The sequence below is a fragment of the Mirounga angustirostris genome, unplaced genomic scaffold (genome assembly GCF_029215605.1).
Source record: "Mirounga angustirostris isolate CCGP_5_RB_7025 unplaced genomic scaffold, mMirAng1.0.hap1 SCAF_6, whole genome shotgun sequence".
In the NCBI taxonomy this organism is placed as follows: domain Eukaryota; kingdom Metazoa; phylum Chordata; class Mammalia; order Carnivora; family Phocidae; genus Mirounga; species Mirounga angustirostris.
Window position 1 is genome coordinate 139,245,405 of NW_026991714.1, and position 23,865 is coordinate 139,269,269.

At 35.7% G+C, this 23,865-nt stretch overlaps 1 protein-coding gene across 2 annotated transcripts in view; it reads left to right on the plus strand.

Moving 5' to 3' along the window:
* Positions 1-14,459, plus strand: part of TRUB1 (TruB pseudouridine synthase family member 1) — a 37,975-nt gene extending 23,516 nt beyond the window's left edge. Inside the window, exons 5-9 of one of the 2 annotated variants that reach the window (XM_045878920.2) lie at positions 9,056-9,128; positions 10,612-10,751; positions 11,249-11,284; positions 12,794-12,850; positions 13,583-14,459. In XM_045878920.2, the coding sequence (XP_045734876.1) occupies positions 9,056-9,128; positions 10,612-10,751; positions 11,249-11,284; positions 12,794-12,850; positions 13,583-13,842 (566 nt within the window). In that variant the 3' untranslated portion in view covers positions 13,843-14,459. The remainder of the gene's footprint in view (positions 1-9,055; positions 9,129-10,611; positions 10,752-11,248; positions 11,285-12,793; positions 12,851-13,582) is intronic. The other variant, XM_045878921.2, reaches the window with a different exon arrangement.
* The last annotated feature ends 9,406 nt before the right edge of the window (positions 14,460-23,865 follow it).

Here is a 23,865-nt window from a genome sequence, read left to right on the forward strand (position 1 = left end):
ACTGCACTAAAAGTTGTAATGAACTAGTCAGATGTTGACACAAATATGAATGCCACAAGTATAAAGGCAGACTGATACAGGTATGTTGTGTTAATGACTCAGTATTGGAAAATTCAGTATATGAAAAACAGTACAAAAAATACTTTGTGTTTCAGTGGAAAATGGACTTAGATTCTAGCCTCAGGTGATTATAAACAGGCTTTCATCCACATGAATATCTGGCAGACATCCAGAAGTTAGGTGGTACACAGAACACTTGATCATGCTGTCCCATCCTGCATATTGTAGGACATCCAGCAACTGGGAAATGCTGCTGATGCTGCTACCCCACCCAGTCACTGTAACAGTAAAAAAATGCAGTTCTCAATTGACCTGTTGTGGACAACTGACATATGGGTAAGGCAGTAAGGCAGGATGCAGTAAATGGCAAATGGATGCTTTTCAGTCATTTTTGTTCTATCTAGACAAACTCTTATTTTTAGCTATTGTTTCAGATACCTGAAAGCTCAGAAGAATAAGAAAATGAGTCTGGCTCAGTAGACTCAAAGCTCAAACCATATTAATAGGACCCTTACTTTTATTCTGTTTCATGGCACCTTCTTTTATTTCTAAATGGCTTTTGACCATTTATAAGTACACATTTGCATGTTAATCCCTAAGCTATGGGGCTGAGACCATGTCGCTTTCGGTCCTCACTATATTCTTGATGTCTAGGACAATGTGTGGCATATAGAATAAAGCATGGCCTGTGAATAAATAAGGCAGGCAATAAATAAGCATGTCAGAGATGACTGCAGCTAAGTCACACAAAAGGCAAAGCATCTTCCTACCTTCTGCTGCTCTTTTCTTGTCCACGTCTAGGTATTAAGTCTCAGGCACAGTTGCTGGCATCTCTGCGGACACTTGGCTTCATTGTGCTCATCTGCTCTTCGCTGAGCTCAGGACATGAGTGCCGTGGCATCCCAGGCTGTCCTAGATGTGGGCCAAGTTTCTGGGAAGGCCTCACTGCTTCTGTGATAAGAATAGGTTCTCTCTTTTTTGTGGCTTTTTTATTGGGAGGCAAGAAATGTAAAAGGAAGGTGGTATCTCGTGCTAATCCTCTTTTCTAAACACTGCAACCCCCCGGTCCCAAGATAAGATGTTACCAAGGTCTTCTCGAGTGAATGTAGCTAATGTATCTAATGGGAGTGGCTCTTTGCGCTTTGGCTGCCCACACTTCCTGGAGGAAGCTGACAAGTTGAATTGGGTCTCGAATTATGACTTAAACAAATAGGGCACACACTCTAGTAGGCCTGCTGTGTACCTGGGTATCAGTCATCTTATGGTGCCTTTCATTTGTATTTAAACCTTTTTATTATAAAGTGTTACACAAATAAAAGTGAGTGAAACTTAAATTTACAGCTCAGTGAACTATCACAAAGCAAACCTCCCTGCAGCTACCAGTCTAGTCAAGAAATAGAAGATTCCTAGAGACATCTCTCAAGCCCCATCCCATATATAACAGTCTTCTGTTGATACACATTTGGGTCGACCCCAGTTTGAGGCTTTATGAATAAAGCTGCTATGTGTATTTTGTACCTGTTTTTTGGTAGACACATGTACTCATTTCTCTTGGATATACCCCCAGGTGGAATTGCTGGGTCATAGGGTAATCCTGCTGTACTGGGAATTGTCAACAGTTTTCAAAGTAATTGTATAACTTTGCATTTTCACCACCAGTAAATGAGTTCCCCTTGTTTGGACAACACATGGTATTAACAATGTTTTTAATGTTGGCCATTCTGATAAGTGTGTAGTGGTATTTCGTTGTGATTTTCATTTGATTACTAATGAAATTCAGCATTTTATCATATGTGCTTTGGCTTCTTAGCCATATTCTTTTTTGTATTGTCCAGGTCTCTTGCCTCTTCTTTTGTTTTAGTTTTTGTTTTTTTTTTTCTTTCTGTATTGAGTTGCCTTTTTCTGGGGGGGGAGGTAGATCAGTGTTTATTAAATATTGCACAATAAGCACAAACTACAAGAAACACTGAAAATTGAAACGTTAATATTTTAAGTCTTTTGTTCATTGGATGTCATTTTTTTTAATTTGGTTGATTTTTATTAATACATTTAATTTTATTTTTTAAAAATTTTATTATGTTATGTTAATCACCATACATTACATCATTAGTTTTTGATGTAGTGTTCCATGATTCATTGTTTGCATATAACACCCAGTGCTCCATTCAGTATGTGCCCTCTTTAATACCCATCACCAGGCTAACCCCTCTCCCCACTCCTCTCCCCTCTAGAACCCTCAGTTTGTTTCTCAGAGTCCATAGTCTGTCATGGTTCATCTCCCCCTCCGATTCCCCTCCCTTCATTTTGCCCTTCCTACTATCTTCTTTTTTTTAACATATAATGTATTATTTGTTTCAGAGGTACAGGTCTGTGATCCAACAGTCTTACACAATTCACAGCGCTCACCATAGCACATACCCTCCCCAGTATCTCTCACCCAGCCACCCCATCCCTCCCACCCCCCACCACTCCAGCATTGAGTTGCCTTTTAAAAAATAGTGACTTGTAAGAGATCTTTGTATACTCTGGATATATGCTCTTTTGTTATATGTCTTATGGATATTTTCTCCTACTCTGTGGCTTATCTTTTACCTCTCTTAATTGTGTCTTGGAAAACAGAAGTTTTTAGTTTTAACTTAGTCCACTTTATCAAGTCATTTCCTTTCTGATTAGCCCAGTCATTTTGGTGCCCAGTTAAAAAAAAAATTCCTACCCCAAAAGTATGAAGATATTTTCCTATATTCCAGAAGTTTTATTGCTTTGCCTTTCACATTACACCTACAATCCACCTCTTTTTTTTTTTTTTCCCCTATATGGATATCCTTTATGGCCCAGCCCTTCTCCCTGCTACATTGCCTCCTTAGTCACATCAAGCACCTTATAGACATGGGTTTGTTTGGAATCTGTTTTGTCACATTGGTCTGTCTGTTCTTGTGGTAACACCAAACTATCTTAGTTCCTATAGTTTTAGAATAGATCTTGATATGTGAAAGAGCAAGCCTTTCTCTTTTTTTAAAAGATTTTTTCTATAGGTTTTTTTATAGCTTTCTTATCAGAGTAAGGAAGTTGCTTTCTGTACCTAATTTACTGTTTTTTGTTTGTTTGCTTGTTTTAAATAAGCTTTATCCTCAACGTGTGGCCTGAACTCATGACCCTGAGATCAAGAGTCGCGTGCTCTACTGACTAAGCCAGCCAGGCACTCCAACTGTTGTATTTTTTAAAAAAAATCATGAGCAGACATTGAATTTCATCAAATACTTTTTCTTTATCTGTTGATTTTTCTCCTTACTCAAATATTAAACTAACTTTTACATTTCTAGAGTAAGCCCAAATTGATCACGGTATGTTATCCTTTATATAAATTGTTGGAATTAGTTTGCCAAGATTTAGTTTAGGATTTTTGCATCTTTGTCTCTGAGTAAAGATTACCTTCTATTTTTCCTTCCTGTTAATGCCCTTGACTGGTTTTGATACCAAAGTTATGTGGACTTCATAAAATGGGTTGGGGACTATTCGCTTTCTTTTTTTTTATTCCCTAGAATTTGCGTAGATTGGCATTATTTCTTTTTTCTAACGTTTAGTAGAATTTATTGGTAGACATCTGGAGTTTTCTTTGTTAGGAAGGTTTTTAATTATGGATTGGCCTTCTTTATTAAATGTCAAACAATGTTTTTTATTTCTTGTGTCATTCCAGATAATTTTTACCCTAGGAATTTGTTCATCTAAACTTATTAGTATAAAGTTGTTTATACTATTCCTTTATGACCTTTCTTTTTATTTTGAAATAATATCAAACCTATTTTTGTAGTTTTAAGTATGTAGATCTTTCACTTCTTTTGTATACGAAATCCCTAAGTCCTTAATATTTTTTGATGCTATTATGAATTGAATTTTAAAAATTTCAGTTTCTGATAATTCATTCTTAGTATAGAGAAATTGAGTTAATTTTTAAGTATTGGTCTTATGTCTTTTAGCCTTGCTAAACTCACTAATTCGAGTCGTTTTTGTGTAGATTCCTTGTTAGGGGGTATCTAAAGGGGACAGTTTTCTAGGTCTACATTAGCCCTACTCCTCAGATGTGGCTTCTCTGAGGTCTCAGTCAAATGCCCTGGGTATTCAGCCAAGTTTCTTCATTCTGGATGGTTGTAAGAGCCCACCTTGTAAGAGCTGTGGTAGTAGTTCTTTGATTAATTTTGTGGCAACTCCCTGTATTATGTGCCTGTTGGAATGTAGCCAGTCTCCAGTGGACCCCTGTAGACATCTCTTTGTCTGTGTGGTTCTCTCAAATTCCAGCTGCTGCTTCTTCCCCAAGCTCTGATTTTTATTCAGTGAAATTGTTACCAGTTGGTGGATTATAAAATACCTTGGCTCTTGTCTTCTTGAAGGAAAGAATTTGAGAGACTTGAGAGAGAATTAAAGCAGCAAAGGTTTTATTTAGCAAAGGGGAAGTACACTCCAGAAATGTTGCAAAACAGGTTGCTCTATGAGAGATGGGGTGGTCTCTGGGTGGAGACTGGGTGGTGCCTGGCAGTTTCCTATCTACCATCCTCCTTTCTCCCCTCCTGCTCATGTCTATCTATCTCCCTACTCTAGCAAGATCATAGTGCTTTTTTGGGATTCCCGTCCTTGCACCATGGTTCAGAAAGCATCTCCAAGTGAAAGCAAGTGATCCTCAGAAAGGCCTTCCCTGTTTCTTTCCCTTCTCTTAGAGATTACAGCCTTTGCTGTCTGTTGTCTTATGTTTGGAAACAGTTGTGTACTATATATTTTTTCCAATTAAACAGCTGCTTATAGTGGTAATGCTTGTCTAGTACCATTTACTCTACCATGGTTGAATATTGCTTTTAACTCCATAGTTCAGTTAAGTACCAGCTATCACGATATAAGTAGAGTCGACAAATTTTAAGCAAATAATAATGTGTGACATGATCTTGAATATATTAATTTTATGAGAATGACTTTTTACAATCAATTTCAAATTAATACTGGCACATTGATGATTTATTAGTCCCTAAACGAAGAATAATTACCCAAGTCCTATGACATTTTTATCATACCCATCTTCTTTTATCAAATTTACTTTTTTTGGATAGTTATTGGCTATAACTGCTTTGGAGATTTTATTCTCCATTTCTTTTTAAATCCTTTGTAGGTAGAGTCTGTATTCTTTTTTTTTTTTTTAAGATTTATTTATTTATTTGAGAGAGAAAACACAAATGGCGGGAGGGCCACAGGGAGAGAGAGGATCTCAAGCAAACTCTGCACTGAGCATGGAGCCTGATATGAGGCTTGATATCACAACTGTGAGATCACGACCTGAGTTGAGACCAAGAGTCGGACACTTAACTGACTGCGCCACCCAGGTGTGCCTTGAGTCTTTATTCTTATTATTAATTATTATTTGGGTTGGACTAATACCACATTTTAGATATAGCCAGCATGCTTCACTACATACTCATGTAGTGAATATAATAATCATATGATAAAAAATAATCATGTTTTATTCTATTCTATTCTATTCACTTTTATTGTAAAACAACTTGCTGCATAGGTTTTCTGTCCAGTGATCCAAACATCAGATTGGCCTAGGTGACTTTTAAATGCCCTTTGACCTTGACATTCTATCATTCCTCAGCTAATTCAGCAGAAATGTCTTGAGTCCCACTGTAATTGTGTATATTACATAAGAACTGCCTTTGTCTTTAAGAAGCTTGGAGTTTCATTGGTAAGATAATATCTGCATACATATAGTAGGTAACAGTTAAAAATTGTGTATGATTAATTGCAGAATGAACAGCACAAACCAGAAATGCCTGAGATGTTAAGTCAGAGAAAGAGACACTGGCAGAAGTAGAATGACAAAGAGCACATCTTGTCATCTTGTGTTGGGGAGTGTCAGGAAAAGAGAGCCACTGAAGCAGGAAAAGGAGTATACATTGTCAGGAATGTTAGTAAAGAGACCAGCCTAGCAGAAGTAGAAAGCCGTTTGGTCTTGTTTTGAAAATGTATTGCTAAGTTATGAAGTATTGCAGTGTTCTCAGCAATGACAGTTCTTTTTTTTTTTCATTTTTAAAAAGTATCAAATTTATAAACTGCTGCTGTGGGACTGAATTACACTGGTCAATATCCCCATGATTTCCTGGCATCCTTTTTTTTTTATTATGTTATGTTAATCACCATACATTACATCATTAGTTTTTGATGTAGTGTTCCATGATTCATTGTTTGCGTATAACACCCAGGGCTCCATGCAGTACCTGCCCTCTTTAATACCCATCACCAGGCTAACCTATCCCCCCACCCCCCTCCCCTCTAGAACCCTCAGTTTGTTTCTCAGAGTCCATAGTCTATCATGGTTCATCTCCCCCTCCGATTTCCCCCCCTTCATTTTTCCCTTCCTGCTATCTTCTTTTTTTTTTTTAACATATAATGTATTATTTGTTTCAGAGATACAGGTCTGTGATTCAACAGTCTTACACAATTCACAGCGCTCACCATAGCACATACCCTCCCCAGTGTCTATCACCCAGTCACCCCATCCCTCCCACCTCCCACCACTCCAGCAACCCTCAGTTTGTTTCCTGGAATTAAGAATTCCTCATATCAGTGAGGTCATATGAGCAATGACATTTCTTTAGCAGTGGTCAGCTTGATGGTAGCATTGGCTGTCTAGATTTGGAAGTTTTGCATCACTAAGGTGCCACCAGTAATTGTTTTAATGTTGCAGTAGAATGAAAATTTTTCATGAAAAATCTCATCATATCATGAGCTATATCTGTTTGAAAAACAGTATGAAGAGAATACCCATCTGAGGTCTGTCTTTATGGACCACTAGATGTTGGAGAAATTCTGAGTCCTGTAGATCTTCTCTGTTTGAGTCTAGTAGATTCTAGTCTTTTGTTTGTGTTTAACTTGAGGATCCAGGTTACACTGAGGTTAAGACTCTTGTGTTGATATTGAAACCTGAATACAGTATTCCATGCTGTCTTTTAATCTCTATTCAAGTGTTACAACAATAATTCAAAGCACATTAGTTTTTTAAAATATTTTTTAATAAAACCAATGTAGCATGTATGTATTAGAATAAAAAGTTAACTAAATTTCCTACAAAGTGAAAAAGAAGCACTATGGGGCATCTGGGTGGCTCAGTCCATTAAGCATCTGCTCTCAGGTCATGATGTCAGGGCACTCTGCTCAGCAGGGAGTCTGCCTCTCCCTCTCCCTCTGATCCTCCTCCCAGCTTGTGCTGTCTGTCTCGAATAAATAAATAAAATCTTAAAAAAAAAAAAAGCACTGTAATTTCTTTCCATTGACTGTGACCTAAACAAGTTAGAGAATATTTCTGTAATTATTGAATATGAAATATATATAGTCATCTATAAATACCCAAATATTGAATTCCAGTGTGTTACAGTTTTCACTTGCTAAAATTATAGAACTATACATTAATATTATAGTAATAATATTTTAGAGTTAATAATATAGTTAATATAGTTAATAATAATCTGTTGGAAAGAGTATTAAACAAAAGCTGAAAACATGACTAACAGACACTGAAAGCTTTATGTCTTCATTCAAATTTTCTAAAATCATTATTTAAAAAATGCTTAGTAATCATGGTATCCTTGCTATGTATATTCCTTTTTTGCACTGGCTTATTTTTAAACTGAGACTCCTGGGAGTGTTTGTTTAAAAGAACAGAGAAATTCTAAGAGCAGTGAAGGGATGGAAGGAGAGAAGTAAATACAACTTTACTTGGGGACAGAATTGAATGTGAATGTGTCAGTTTTATGCCATACCACAGAACAGTTTTGTAATCTAGCAGGTGAAGTTTTTAATGTGCTTAATACTTAATAATCTTTAATACTGCATTAAGTTGTTTATAGTATTTGATGCCTGGAGAAACTTGAGCAACTTACGGATATTTTTCTTTTCTTTTCTTTTCTTTTTTAGATGTTATTTTTAAGTAATCTCTATACCCAAGGTGGGGCTTGAACTCAACCCCAAGATCAAGAGTCACACACTCTACCAACTGAACTAGCCAGGCGCCCCCCTCTTTTAAGAATTTTTTAAATTAAATATTTTAATTGATTTATTTTTTAATTGAAGTATAGTTGACAGTCAATATTACATTAGTTTCAGGTGGATAACAGATATTCAGTGCTTACCATCTGTCACCGTACAAAGTTACCACAATATTACTGACTGTATTCTCCTATGCTGTACTTTTCATTCTCATAATTTATTTATTTTACAGCTGGAAGCTTGTACCTCTTAATCCCCCTCACCTATTTTGCCCATCACCACTTATCATGGTGAGCACTAGGTAATGCATATTGTCAGATCACTATGTTATACACCTGAAACTAATAATAACATTGTATGCCAATTATACTTAAATTTTAAAAAAAAGAACTGGGGCGCCTGAGTGGCTCAGGTCATGATCCCGGGGTCCTGGGATTGAGCCCCGTATCAGGCTCCCTGCTCTGCGGAAAGCCTGCTTCTCCCTCTCCCACTCCCCTGCTTGTGTTCCTGCTCTCGCTACCCCTGTCTCTGTCAAATAAATAAATAAAATCCTAAAAAAAAAGTTAAAAAAAAAAACCCTTATATTTCTCTACTTACTTTCCAATCTCCTCATTTTTGGATACTGCAGTACTATTTCTATAGCTAATGCAACATTTTTCTCAGGTCTTTTAAAGGCTGTAGTAAGAACCAACTGAATGTATATAAGATGACTGGATCAGTTTTGGAGAAAATTTGGAGAAAAATTGAAGCAAAAGAAATTTAGTCTTAGTATTACACAATATAAGACTTTCTCCCCCTTTTATCTCATTAATGTGTATTTTATCATCTCAGCAAGGTAGAATTTGGCATACAAATATGTTTTGTTAGAAAAATTTTTAATTGAATTTTTGGAACTTTCAATGCTGTGAAAACAGCACGTGTACTTCTGTGGTTGTTTTAGTGTTACATTTTTTTAATTCATTTTTGACAGATAAAATAACACAAGAAGATATTGAAGGCATTCTACAGAAATTTACTGGGAATATAATGCAGGTACCTCCCCTGTAAGTTCAATTATTGAATTTGAATAAATGTTTAATTTTTATTTTTAAGTGTTTAACATCACTTTAATGAGAAAAAAAGGGGGCTTCCTTTTATGTATGGTGAAGCACATTTTAATCTGACATAACATATGATCAAGTAAAGGTGAGCCAGATTGAGACAGGTTGCAGAGCTTCCAACAGTCTCTGAGGTAGTGTAATGTGGTTTCCTCTGTCTCTGGATGTTGCCACAGCCTGACATCTATGCTATTCCAGTGTTGATCGGTTTTTCTGATTCCATCTGTTTACCTCAGAGCAGTTCTGGAGTGCAGAGATGTCAGTTGTCCCGGAATTGCTCTGAAGGGACCAGTCCAGGCTAGTATTGGTGTCAGAGCTGTGATTCATAGTCCAGTTGGTACTTTTTTTCAGGGGTGGGGACCATTTTTTTAGGCCTAGAATCTTATGCTTCACAATTCTCTGCAACAAATGAAACAGATGAGAGTTATAAATTATTAAAAGTATAAGAATATTGAGTACCACTTAACCATATTTTTTGGGCACATTACCATTTCAAGCAAATTGCTTTTTATTTAAAAAAATGGCTGAATCGTTACATGTCAGAAGTTACTGACAGTTCTTTTAGAGTTTAGTATTTATTTATTTACTTATTTTAAGTAGGCTCCATGCCCAGCATGGAGCCCAATGTGGGGCTTGAACTTCCGACCCTGAGATCAAGACCTGAGCTGAGATCAAGAGTCGGACACTTAATTGACTGAGCCAGCCAGGCATCCCTAGAATTTAGTATTTATGTTTTACTTTAAAATTTTGATTTTTTTTTTCCAGGAACACTGAAATATCTATAGGGAAATGTGTCTTCATAATTTTGCCTCAAATGAAAGTTTTAAAAAATTTTGCAGGATATGAATAAATGTTATTTTTTGATCATTATTGTTAAAATAAATTACACATTTGTATCCATTTATAAGAGCAGTTTTAGAAATTTTTTCTGTTGATTATTCCAAGGATTTTGTGGTCTAATAAAATTTTATCCCACAAAGCTTAAGATCTGTTAAGTAGATTTGCATTTTAGAAATATTTTGTTAACTTTTATGTGAAAATGAATATTATTGTAATGGAAGTTGTTTCAAGGAAATATAGTGGAGACCACTGTGACCAGAGGCCTTGTGCCCTTAACCCAGAACCAGGACCAGTGAACACATGAATACACTTTAACCATCTCCAGAGGGAAGGTTAAAGTGTAAAATTGACAATATTGTTCACTGGGTAGCAGATTGAGCTTTAGCTTCAAAGGTATTTAGGAACTCCATCCCTGGTACCATCATGGAGTAGATTAGAAGAAAAAAGTAGTTCATGTTTTAGAAAGATTCAATTTAAGGGCTGCTGGTCCTCCTTTCTTTCCATGATGTAATCTGAAGTTATTGTGTCTCATTCTTTCTTAATCTTTTCTCTCTCCTTCACTCCCTCTCTCCCTCTCTTATCTTGCAAGCTATTCTGCATTAAAGAAAGATGGACAGAGACTTTCAACCTTGATGAAGAGAGGTGAAGTGGTAGAAGCAAAACCTGCCAGGCCCGTTACCGTATACAGTCTCTCCCTTCAAAAATTCCAGCCACCATTTTTCACATTAGGTAAGGTGGAAAAATTTGAAATCATTTGTAGTTACATGTACCTTTATTCCGCATTTGGCTACTTTTGGGTAGTTTAATGGATCCCTAGTATATTGGAGATGTTTAAAATTTGAATTTAAGTAAGGTTAGGATTTATTAATACTTTTTTGATAACACATTTAATGAAAATACTGATAGCTACATGGAAGTTCGGAAATACTTTTCTAAATAGACTGAGTTTTTTATATATCATATTATCTTCTAAAGTTGGAAGTAACATACCTTTGATTTCTAATGGCAAAGAGTAGATAAGGGGTATATACTTTCAAAATTTATATTTTGTGTTTTATTATCTTAGGGTTGCTTGTTTTCCCCCTTTTTGGCTAGTACCTGGTAGTTTACATTCAGTTTTAAAATTTAAATTAATTTGTCCTTTTAAAACAAAGTATTTTTAGTCTTTGGACAAGAAATTCTAATAGCAGAGTGATTATTTCTCCCCTTTCTATGTTACCTGCAAGTTACTGCCAAAGATCCTGACAATATGGAAATAATGGGTAAGGCAAAAATGTATTCTTGGACATGCGGTAAATTTTAATTCAGTTTATTAATTTGAATTTATCTACAAATCTATATTTGAAATAAATTTAAAAACTAAAAAGTTTGTGTTTATGGTTTGGAAATTTTATGATCTCCTAGTTGCAGAAAGTAGTAGCTGAAGTCATGAACATATATACGAGCTGTGAAGAATCAAAAACTTAGTTCTTCTAAATTCTCAGGCTTCCTTAAACTGATCCTGCTCTTAATTTCACAGTGCCTACTAGATAGGATTCCCTTTAGAAATAATTTCCTAAAATTTTTTTCCCCTAACTTCTGTTGCTTTGACATACTATTTAATGTATATAAAGCTCCTATAGAATGTGGTTTTTGTACAGTTAAAAAGTGAAGTCACATCTTTCCTTTAGTGTCCTGACTCTAAAATGTTTGATGAATAATGAGAAAAACAAACTAAAAAGTGCTTCATTCCATGAAAATGCAGCAGCTGGGTTGGCACAGTTGATACTATCTATGAAAGGAAGAGAAACTTGAATTATTCCGATTGCATTTAAGTTGTAAATACTTATTTTGTTCACTTGGAGGTTGTAACAGGCCGAAAGAGCTATGTTTTCACCAAAGTCAAATATAGTGCAAGAATGTTAATATACCTGCTTTGATCCCAGTGCTCATTTTTTTATCTCAGCAGTGGCCCCCAGCCTTGAGCTGATGGGGAAAAAAAAAGAATTAAAATCCCCAAGTAGTGAGTTTTGGTTAATTCCCTCAACTTTTTTTTTGTATGATAAGACTATAAACAGCAGGAATGTAGTCCTTTTGTGTTCAGGATATCTTGTGGATGAATAAAAATAATCCAGAGTCTTGCTCTTAACCAATAAACATGTAAGATACTGTGTTAAGATGTTTAGATATGCGTTCACTCTGGAACATTGTGTAATTTTAGTTATTTTATGATTTCTTTAGGAATATTTCCAAGAGAACATTTAAATAGACTGAGCTCTCCATGTAGTATATTTGCCCAAACATAATTACTGTCCCTGATAAGGGGTTTTTGTTTGATGTATTTTTTGAGTGTATAAATCTGAAATCTCTTAAAAATCTACAGCTCCTGATAGCAAAGCTGAGATATCCAACTATTTAAAACCAATTAAGTGAACAAGGTGTACAAATCTGAAAAGATTTTTTAAATGTACAACTCATAATAGCAAAGCTGAGATTTCTAACTATTTAAAACCTATTAAATGAACAAGGCTGAAGTATTAATGTTGGTGTGACTTGCCAGTTAATTTAAAATGTGTTCATGAATTTCTGCTGTTTGCTTTCTCCACACTCTGACTTTTCAATCTCACAAACACATATGCTGTTGGATGAATAATTTATGTTTTAGCGCATAAATATTTTATCACTTGATTGTTTGCATAGTGCATTTTTACATTTGTTTAGGGGCATCATTTCTATGTAAAGTGGATTTCATAGGAGGTTAGCAATTTACCATGTCACTGTTAACATTCCAGATGTTGAATGTGGAGGAGGTTTTTATATAAGAAGCTTGGTCAGTGACATTGGCAAAGGTAAGCATAAAGATGAATTAGGAATTATCATTTAGAGAGTAATATTCTTTTTTGATGGGAAGAGGGAATTTTCTATTTTTCATATCTCTGACTGCTGGCCTTAGGGAACTGTACTCTTGCTGCCTTCAGCTTCAGAAGCATTGAAGGTTTATAGCATACAATAATCAGCATCAGCAGCTGCCGTGAAATGCTTATAACAGGAGAGAAAGAGGAGCAGGAAATGAAGATGGGAATAATCAATGTAAGAACCAACATTATTTCAGATATAAAATATTTTAACTCAAAGGGATAAGATAAAAAGATTTATCCTTCTAAAAGTTACTTTCATTGATATAAGTAAAAAAAATTTTTTTTTAAACTGGAAGCCACAGTCTTACAAACAGCTAGAAAGTTGTTGGCAGCTCTGGCACTGGACAGGTCAGATTACCTCATCTGCAGATGAGAGGAATAGTTACCTCATGGGCTTGCTTCATGGCTAAATAAGAAAAGTATGTGCCGGTTCCTCGTAGACTTTAAAGCAGTTTATGAGGTGAGTTACTAAATATTATTTTGCTTCTTCATCATTTCTTAATCTCAAGGCTCTTGGTTCTTAGATTGGACTATTATAGTTTTACATTTGGGGTAGTTTGGAGAGGTTTGAATCAAGATCTTCTGTCATTTGAACATGATCATGACTATGAAATAATGAATCATTTGTGCTGTGGATTTTCTTTTCCCCTTTTGTTGCTATAGAACTCTCTTCCTGTGCCAATGTCCTAGAACTGACCCGAACCAAACAGGGACCATTTACGCTAGAAGAGCATGCCCTTCCTGAAGACAGATGGACGATTGATGACATTGCACAGTCTCTGGAACATTGCTCATCTCTTCTCCCAGCAGAGTTGGCACTTAAAAAATCCAAACCTGAGGAGTCTAATGAACAAGTTTTGAGCTGTGAATATATAACTCTAAGTGAGACAAAGGGAGAAGATGATGTAATTAAGACATCTTAAGATTGGTTTGGGATTGTCATCATTTCTTGGTTGACATTTGAATCCTGTGTACAGAATGACAAGCTACGTGCAAAAGACAAACAACTATTTCTTTTTTTTTCCGCATGATTTGTGTGTGTGTGTGTGTGTGTGTGTGTGTGTGTGTGAAGAAAAATGTCCATCATTTACAGTTTCTATGGTGTACAATTTATCTGCTCTACATTATAAATAGCCTTGCAGTTAGTTGTTCAGTTCTTTGCCTTACTATGAAATGTTCTTTTAGGATGTTATTATGTTGTTAGATTGGATTCAGGAAAATCAAATCTTCTGATTTTGATCTTTCTTCAAAGTCTTTTCCTTGAAAAAGTTGAACACATTTTCTAATCAAAGAATAAAGAAACACGAGCTACATGTTTCTTTGATGTCACAAATGTGAATGTAAATTAGTATTACTTTGACTTTATTTTGGCTTCCTAGTGGCTCTGTTGTATTGAAATTCTTTATGTTCGAAAAGGCCATTATTTAACTCATGTTTTGAAGTTTACAATTATTAAGAACATTTATTTGATGAGGCTGTACAACTCTGGTGATAGGTATGTTTGTTTAGATCTCGGAAACTAATAAACTTTTATAATAAATATTTGTAAATAAATTACTGCTGCTACCACTAACAGAATGTGAATAGAGGACTGAATATTTAATTAGATTCACCTCCACCATGAGGGCAAAGGACAGCTCTGTGGCTTATATTTTGGCAGCTATGTGAACTTTTCCTGATGATTTCATCAACACAGTCAGCCACCCTGTACCAAGTTATTAAATAGCGTAATTTTTAAAAAGTAAGCTAAAGAATGTATCTTCAATTTAGAATTCCTTCTCTCCATTTTTTAGTATTTGTACCTCTACAGGGCATTAATCCCCATGACATTGTGGGTTTGTTTGTTTTGATTCTGGTTTTTTTTAGTTTACTGTTTCAAATTCTCTTTATAGATGTTGAGATAGCTGCCCTGCGTTTCTAGTTAATCTCTTCTGCTCTAAATATTTTAAAAGTTATTCTCAAACGTTTTCTTTTTTCTTTTTCTTTTTAAAGATCACTTTTATTTATCTGAGAGGGAGAGAGAGAGCACAAGCACAAGACGGGGGAGGCAGAGGGAGAAGCAGACTCCCTGCTGAGCAGGGAGCCCGATGCAGTGTGGGGCTCGATCCCAGGACCCCGGGACCACGACCTGATCCGAAGGTAGAAGCTCAACCAGCTGAGCCACCCAGGCGCCCCTCAAACGTTTTCATTCAAATAGCTTACCGAAAGTTCCAGGTCCCTTTTTAACATTATTTTGAAAATGTAGTCACGTTACAAAATGGCAAATTTCATATATAATGAGTGCTTCATATTTTTATGGGAAAGCAATGTATTATGTGGCCAATCTTTAGAAATGTCCAAATCCTGCTTTACTGATTCAGATCAGTATAGTTTCTAAAGGAAGAATAGTTGAAAATTTCATAAATAGGGGTTTCTAGGTTTTTATGGATTGCTTTTCTTTTAAAAGTAGTTGTCTCAACCTCTAACTCAAAAATTTAAACATGTAAACTAATGTGATTTGGTTTGTAGTTAACCTAATATAAATTCAATATAAAAAGTTATATGCTTCAGTAGAGCATTTTTATCATATTGACAACATATTTATTTATTTATTTTTATTTATTTATTTTTTAAGTAGGCTCCATGCCCAGCATGGAGCCGAACGCGGGGCTTGAACTCACGACCCTGAGATCAAGACCTGAGCTGAGGTCGAGAGTCGGACACTTCACTGACTGAGCCGCCCAGGTACCCCTCAGCAACGTATTTTAAATGAAAATATTAAAACTAATTCTAAGTATGACACACAAAACTATAAGGAAAAGAGTTTGCTATCTTGATACAGTAACATAACATACCAAACACATAAAGTTATAAGTTGAAAGTTTACAATTTTACTTATTCATATCTCGGTTCGTATCAGCCGGAAGTGGCGGTGGCTGTCTCTGTCTCCTGGAACCGCCCGGCTTCTAGTATGTCTTCCTGCACTGCCCGATAAGATCCAAATAGAGGAAAATTCCGGGGCATTTGTGCCCTCTTTCTCAACTTAAAAATTGACATGTATAATTTGCTAATGGAGAAGAGTAGAGATTGTATCTTTTTTTATATTGAAAATAACTGAAGGAAATTTTGCCAAATGGAAAAATGACCCATAATCCTCACCATCCTGATACAGTGACCTCAGAGCTTTAATTGTATGTTCCGGTTTTCCCGCTTTTTTGTTGACATGATTACAGTCTTGACACCTAGATTTTCTAATTGACTGTTTTTTCATTTCATGATGTCAAACTCTATTTTGTATTTAGTTTTGGTAGTTATTTTAATCATATTATTTCATATTCAGTTTATTTAAGCCAATTCCTTATTGCTGAACACTTCAGTTATTTTCAGTTTTATTAGGATCAGTTCCTGGGGGTGGGATTATTAAATGGAATAATAAGAACAGTTTTATGGCTCTTAATATGTTTGCCTTATTACTTTCCCAAAGAGTTACAACATTTTACATTGGCACCATTTGAGTTCATTAAGTTTACAGCTTTGGGTGGGGGTTTTATATGTTGTTGCAATTTAGTAAGTATAAGAGTTCAAAATTGCTCTTATTTGCTTTTGTGTGACTTTTTCGTATACTTTGTTCATTTATAGAAATAAATGTCTTAATGGTTTCTTTATACATTTGTATGAGTTATTTATGTAGTTAGTATTTGGTAGAAGTATTTTCATGGCCTGTTGTGTTTTTAATTTTCATTTCATTTTTGCTACATTTGCAAATTAATTTTAGTAACTATTCCCCTTTTATAGTTGTCAGATTTATGAATATGAATAGTTAAAATTTTTTAACTTTAAAATATTCTTAACTGTCATAAATAGCTGAAACTGATCAGGATGCTCTGAAAGGTTCAAGACTCATCGATAAAACAAATTCGTTTTCTTCCAAGAGTCTAGTATTTAAGTACCAAATGTTTTGTTTTTTTCATTATGTAGTTCTAGGCCTAAAGTTTAATCATATGATAAAGTTGTTTTGCTTGTAAGAAAAAGAACTTCCTGAAAATGTGTCAACCTGGAACATACCAAATTACTTAAGTTTTACCGTTTAGGTTTTTTTATTTCTGAAAAATATTTTTGTCTTAAAAGTCATCAAGAGTGGTCCTAGGATTATTTTACTTATGATTTTAGAATTCACGAGCATTAAAATAATACAGATTTTCTCTCTGCTAATTCAAAATTATAAAATTTGAATAAGGGCTAAACTCACATTTTCCTATACTGACTGGATCTTTTCTTCTTAAATACTTGAATTAATACAGGCTACTAATCCATCATCAGAAATGATTAATTTTGTAAAATAAAATAAAGAATGCTTTATATCAAGTCTTCAGTACATTTTATACTCCTGACCAGTTTGAAATTTGTATCAGACTTACAGTGGGCACTTAGAGGTTCATTTCGATAATGAGTTTTATTTTAAAGGAAGAAAGTAATTTACCTTCTGTCATTATGTATATAATAGAGAAAATGTAATTCAAAAAGCACTCTAAAATGTTGAAAAATTTAAATAGAGGAATATAATAGAAAGTTTATGTATTGAAATCATTATGATGGCCTTGTAGTCAAATCTGTAGAACACTTGTCTTAAAACTATTTCTTTACATTATGTGCGGGCAGCCCTAGTCTGGCCTAATCATTAAGTACCATTTGTTAAACACTTACTATGTGGCGTTTGAATCAGGAATGCCTTCATATTTTCAATTTGAATTAAATTCTATGAACAGGAATATTTCAGATTGCTGTTGTAAATGGTGATACCAGCAGGAAACTTGAGGTCAGAAATAACTATTTTCTTCTTATCCATAACTCTTAAAGTATAATATGTTAAGATCATTTTTGTCTCTACTATTAATCAGCTTTTTGATCCAGGCAAATCACTTCAATCTTTTGGGGCCTCAGTTTTCTTATCTTTGAAACAAAGGGGCGGACTAGTCTAAGAACTTTCCCAGCTCTGAAATAGTAGGCTTCTGAGTACAAAATAAATGTGTATTTATTCTGGTCAGAAACTTATACCTTGTAACCTGAATTTTCATGTTGTTCATCAAATTCTCATCCTTCGTCTCTTTGAATATTGCATCTCTTCCATCCAGTTGTTGTATTAGATTACATCTTATCTTCTCATTTTGTTTTATGTGTCTAATTACTCTTTCATATTTTCTCTCTATCCCTCTGTGCTGTAGCTTGGGGATTTCCTTGAATCTTTTCCAGATAATGAATTCCTTCTGCTATTTTAGTTTACTGTTTACCTATATATTCATTTTAATGCTTATTGTGTTTTTAGAAAAGTTCTAGAATATCACCTTTTTTTCAAAATCCCTCATGTGTGTTGTCTTGTTCTTTCATCAGATTTTAATTTAAATATACATATATATTTAAATATAGTTTCAATATGCATTTTTTTACTTTTACTGGTAATATCTATACAGAAAACTGCATATACCATAAATGTATAGCCTGATGAATTTTCACAAAGCAAACACATATGTAACCAGCAACCAAATCAAGAAACAGGACATTACTAGTCTACCAAAAGCCCTCCAAAGTTCTCTTCCAGTCACTAGCCACTGACCTTCACCCTGCCACCAAGGGTAATCACTTCTAACATAGATTATTAATTTGCTTTCATGCTTTATATAAGTTGAAGTGTGCAATATATACTCTTTGATGTCTGACTTCTTTTGCTCAAAACTACATTTATGAGATTCTGCCACCTTGTAGCCTATGGTTGTAAGTTACTCATTCTCATTATTGTTTAGTATCCCATTGTGTGAATATACCACCCTTTATTGATTCTACTGAATGATGGACACTTGATTAGCTTTCAGCTTTGGGTGTTTTTTTTTTTTTTTTTTTTTTTTAGTATTACATTATATTTCACTCATTCTATCTCATTTTTGGCTTGTTCTAACTCTTTTAAAAATGTCTTAGTGTTTGCTGTAGGATTTATGATATACATCTTCAATTTATTGCAAATTACCTTCATTGTATCACCTCATGTATTATGTAGAAACTTTATAATAGTATATTTCCATTTCCTATCTCCTATCTTTTGTGCTTTTTTCATATAACTTACTTTAACATATGATATAAACCCTATAATATATTGGGCTTTTGTTGTTGTTCTTTGTTTTTACTTTATTACTTTAAACCATGGTTCAGCAAATTTTTCTGTAAAAAACACAATTGTAAATACTTTAGAGTTGGCAGGTATATGGTTTCTCTTGCAGCTACTCACTTTTGCCACTATAACATGAAAGCAACCGTAGACAATACATATAAGTGAATGGATGTGGTTACGTTCCAATAAAATACATTTACCCTCATGCTGTAGCTTGCTGACCCCTGCTTTAGACTGACAGTTATCTTTAAGAGATTAAAAATTGTAACAAAAAAAATCTTTCATATTTCTCTATATCCTAGCGTTCTTCATTTTTCTTATATAAAACCAAATATTTACTGCTATCATACTTCTTCCTCCTGAGTAACTTCCTTTAGTATCTCTTCTATTTTTTTAAAGACTTTATTTATTTATTGAGAGAGAGAGAGCGCCTGAACAGAGGGAGGGGCCAAGGGAGAGGGAGAAAGAATCCCAAGCAGATTCCCCACTGAGTGTGGAGCCCAATGCAAGACTCAATCTCAGGACCCTGAGATCATGACCCTAGCTGAAATCAAGAGTCGGACACTTAAAAGACTGAGCCACCCAGACGCCCCTAATATCTCTTTTAGCACAGGTCTGACAGCAATGAATTCTCTCGGCTTTTGTCTGAAAAATGTTTATTTCACCTGCATTTTTGAAAGCTATTTTTGCTGGATATATAAATCTGGGTTGGTTAACCATTTTTTTTCATTCAGCACTTTAATGATGTCATTTAATTATCTTCTGACTTGTGTAGTTTCTCTGGCTGACTACAAGGTTTTATTCTTTGGTGTTTAGCAGTTTGACTCTGATGTGTCTAGGTGTGTTTTTCTGCGTATTTACCTTTTGGGCCTCTGAATTTCTTGCATTTTCAGTTTGTTTTCTTTCATCAGTTTTTTTTTTTTTTTTAAGATTTTATTTATTTATTTGACACAGAGAGAGAGAGAGAGCACAAGCGGGGGAGTAGCAGGCAGGCAGAGGGAGAGGGAGAAGCAGGCTCTCCACCGAGCAGGGAGCCCAATGCGGGGCTCGATCCCAGGACCCTGGGATCATGACCCGAGCCAAAGGCAGCCGCTTAACCGACTGAGCCACTCAGGCACCCTTCTTTCATCAGTTTTGGAAAATTCTCAGCCATTATCTTTTCAAATATTTATTCTACTCCATGCTCTCTTTTTTTCTCCTGGGACTCAAATTATTATATTCAACCATTTGGTATTGGCACACAGGTATTGGATGCTCTGCTCTTTCTTTAAATTTATATTTCAGTTTGGGTAATTCCTAATGACCTATTTTTAAGTTCACAGATTGTTTCCTCAGTCCAGTGTGCTGATAGACCTGTTAAAGAAATTCTTCATCACTGGTATGTTTTTAATTCTAGCATTTCGATTTAATTCTTTTTTTCTGGTTTTTGTCTGTCTACTGAAATGCCCTATCCGTTCATGTATGTTGTCTACCTTTCCACTAGGTCCATTAACATATTAAAGTTACTTTAGAATCTTTGATAGTTCTAACATCTGGGCCATATCTAGTTCTGTTGATTGCTTTGTCACATAGTCTTTCCTTCCTTGTGTATGTGTGTTTCATATTTCTTGATTGAATGCCAAATATTGTGCATAACACAGACTGAGCCACATAGTATTTATCTCTGGAAATGGGCACACATCTGCTCTCTAGCTGCTAGTGTGGGGCGTTGAGGCACTCTAGTCAGTAGTTGAGATAGGTTTGGGTTTGTTGTTAATCTTACTATCCACATACTAGCCTTCTAATTGCCGCTGCTACTTTGTCTAGTGGATGCGTGGATTATGGAAGGATTTTTCTCAGTTTTTCCCTACAGGCTCACATTTCAACAAGTCCTTCCTACCTATGCTACAGAAGGAAACTGACCCACGCTTTTTCACCGCGCACCCCCCGCAGGGGGAAACTGCTGTTGCTTGTTACTCGGTGGACTTCAAGGAAGTGGTTCTTGGTTTCTCACTCCAGCCTCACAGTCTTAGGCCTTGTGCTCCTGGACTTCGGGGGTGGAGTTTTTCAGCAGTTCTGCCCCTTCACCAGTGGTAGCAGATCTCTGCTTTGTATTAGTGCAGGATCCTGAGCCAAGTTCATTGTTGACCCTTCCTGTAGAGGCAGGCAGCTTTTACTTCTGCCCTCCCCTCAAACGCAATGGATCTTTGTCTGGGCCTCTTCTCTCCCCCCAGAGTTTATGGCTTTTGCTTCACGTGAGGGAAGGGGTCATGTAGGGGGTGGGTTTCATGCCTTTGTGCCACCCACAGGGTCTCTCTCAGGTCTCTGCCCTGCCCCCAGTCTTGCTTATATATGGAGACGCATGGTAAAGAACTAGGAAGTGACTTCCTTTGTGTCAGGGACTCCCTATATTCCTAAGCTGTCACTCTTGGCCTTCAAGAATTTATTACAATTTCAGTTGTTTTTATCCTAACCTGCTTTTTTGATGACTGCCTCTTCTCTACTATGCCAAGAGTGAAGCAATTCATGTTTCCCATCTCTTGTCAGAGGAGCTTGTCACCCATTTGAATTCATTTTACCTCTCAGATGGGTTCAAAAAGTTATCCAGCTTTTTCTCACTCTTAGGGTGGGATTGACATTCTTTTGAAGTTATCTGTGTCCTAAGTGCAAGCAGAACCTTAAATGATGCTTTTATATTTTTCCCAGCATATGTAGTTGCAAGGGTTTTGAGGCTATTTTGTTCCCTGTTTTTGCTAGAAACAGAACTCCCCATATCTAAAGAATAGTGAGGGAAATGTATCTGAGCTGCAATACTCTAACGTTATAGTTAATCTTATATGCTTAGAAAATATTCTGTCGATCCATTGACTCATGGCAAGGCATTTAATAAATTAGCATTCACGTGTAGAGGGTGCTTTGAAATTATTTGACTTTGGATTCTTCCATTGTAGGTGAGAAAATTAGGGCATAGAAAAGTAACTTTTCCCAACTCCAAATTAATGACTTAGTAAGAACAGAACTTAGAGGCCAGATATCTTAATTCATTAATAATCTTTTGGCTCTTGGAATTGGCCATATGATCTAAAGGTGACGAATAGGTATTTTGCTTTATATAATTTAAATACGTCACTTGTCAAATATGAGTACCTTTACATGGGGAAACAGTGTATAGCATACAGAAGAAGTCTTGAAGACATAATCTAGGCCTTTAAAAAGCTTTCACTTAATTACTCTGCTTACTGACTACATACAAAAAGATAAGTATGGTACAAGACAATACATGAGTATCAGTGAGTGGTATTGCCAAAAAGTGCTAGTGATGTTTAATGGAGCAATAATTAATTCTGCAAACATCTGTTAAGCTCCTAATGAGAACAGAGGAGGGAGAACACAGGATGTCCAGTGATCAGGATAGGTGCATAGAGGATGAGAACCTTAAACAATAGATAATTTTCAAAGAGTTAAGAAAGGTGAGGAATTCGGGGAGGAGAGTAGTTCCAGCAAAGGGGGCAGTGTACAAGGCATATGCAGTGAGCAAAGAGTCTGGTGGAGAGGAGCATTTGCGTGAAGATGTGGTTGGCATTACATCGTTTGGAACCTTGAAAGCCAGAAATGAGTAAAGCTTCAGAGGAGGGACTGGTTTATATGGAAGCTTTATTTTAAGGAGATTAATCTGGCCGTGATGTGTGGCAAGAACTGAAGAGGTTGAAACAGGAGGCAGAGAGCCCGATTAGAACTGAGTCTGGTGCACTGATCCAGGAGTGAGATAATAAAAATCTCCAAACCAGAGTATCATCAGATAATGGATATTTGAGTGAACGGTTTAAAGGAAAATTGACATTATTCAATTTATTTATTAGATACTTGAGGGCCAGGGAATTAGAGGGCAAAATGATTAGCAATAGCCATCAAGTAGTTTATCTAAAGGGAATGAATCTGAATTTTTGTATAAGAGTGGTATTTTCTTGGGAGTTGAGTAATTGGTATAATTGCCTATGCTAACAACAACCGTTGTGCCTTGTTCCTTTTTAATCAGCCATGAGCTCCTCTGTGAGCAAACAGCCTCCTGGAAGGAGCCATGCCTTCTCACTTCTCTCCAGTGTCTGGCACGTAGTAGGTTTGTTGAATTTCATCTATAGTTAAGGATTCGCAATAATTATGTGAAATATTTAATCATGCTCATGGTTGCAGGTTTTTCAAACTCTACTGCTTTTCACCAACTCTTAACTTTAGGCAAGTTAATTAGCTTTTCTGAACCCCAGTTTCCTCATCTGTGAAGTGGGGATGTTAATAGCGTCTACTTCATAGAATTGTGAAGTCTAAATTAGGCCATTCAGGTAAAGTGTTTAGCATGATTTAGAACTTAATAAACAGAAACAAATGCCATATACCTGATTTCTATGTAAGAGAAGGATAAACCTGAAATTCTCATGGCTTATGAATTCAAAGTATACATTCCAAAAAATGCTTTGTAAGATACTGTTTTGATAGGAAGAATTGAGCTGAAACAAAGAACTTCCAACAGTACAGATGATTAAATGGTGCAATAGGCTATTGATGCAAGTAGAAAAAGTCTTTGGAGAATGTAGATGTTTACCTTTTGTATATTAAGTGTATATCAAATCTATATATTTACACATACACACACAAACACACGTGCCATTCAAGTTAGTAAACCTTTTGCATTTGTATCATCTTATTGGACCCTCCAGCAATCCTGGGAAGTAGGAAGGATCAGTTTTTACTTGTCATTTAGGTGAAGAACTTGAAGTGGCGCTGAGGGTGAAGTGACTTGCCAAGAGTTGCATACCCAGCGTGGCAGAGCTGG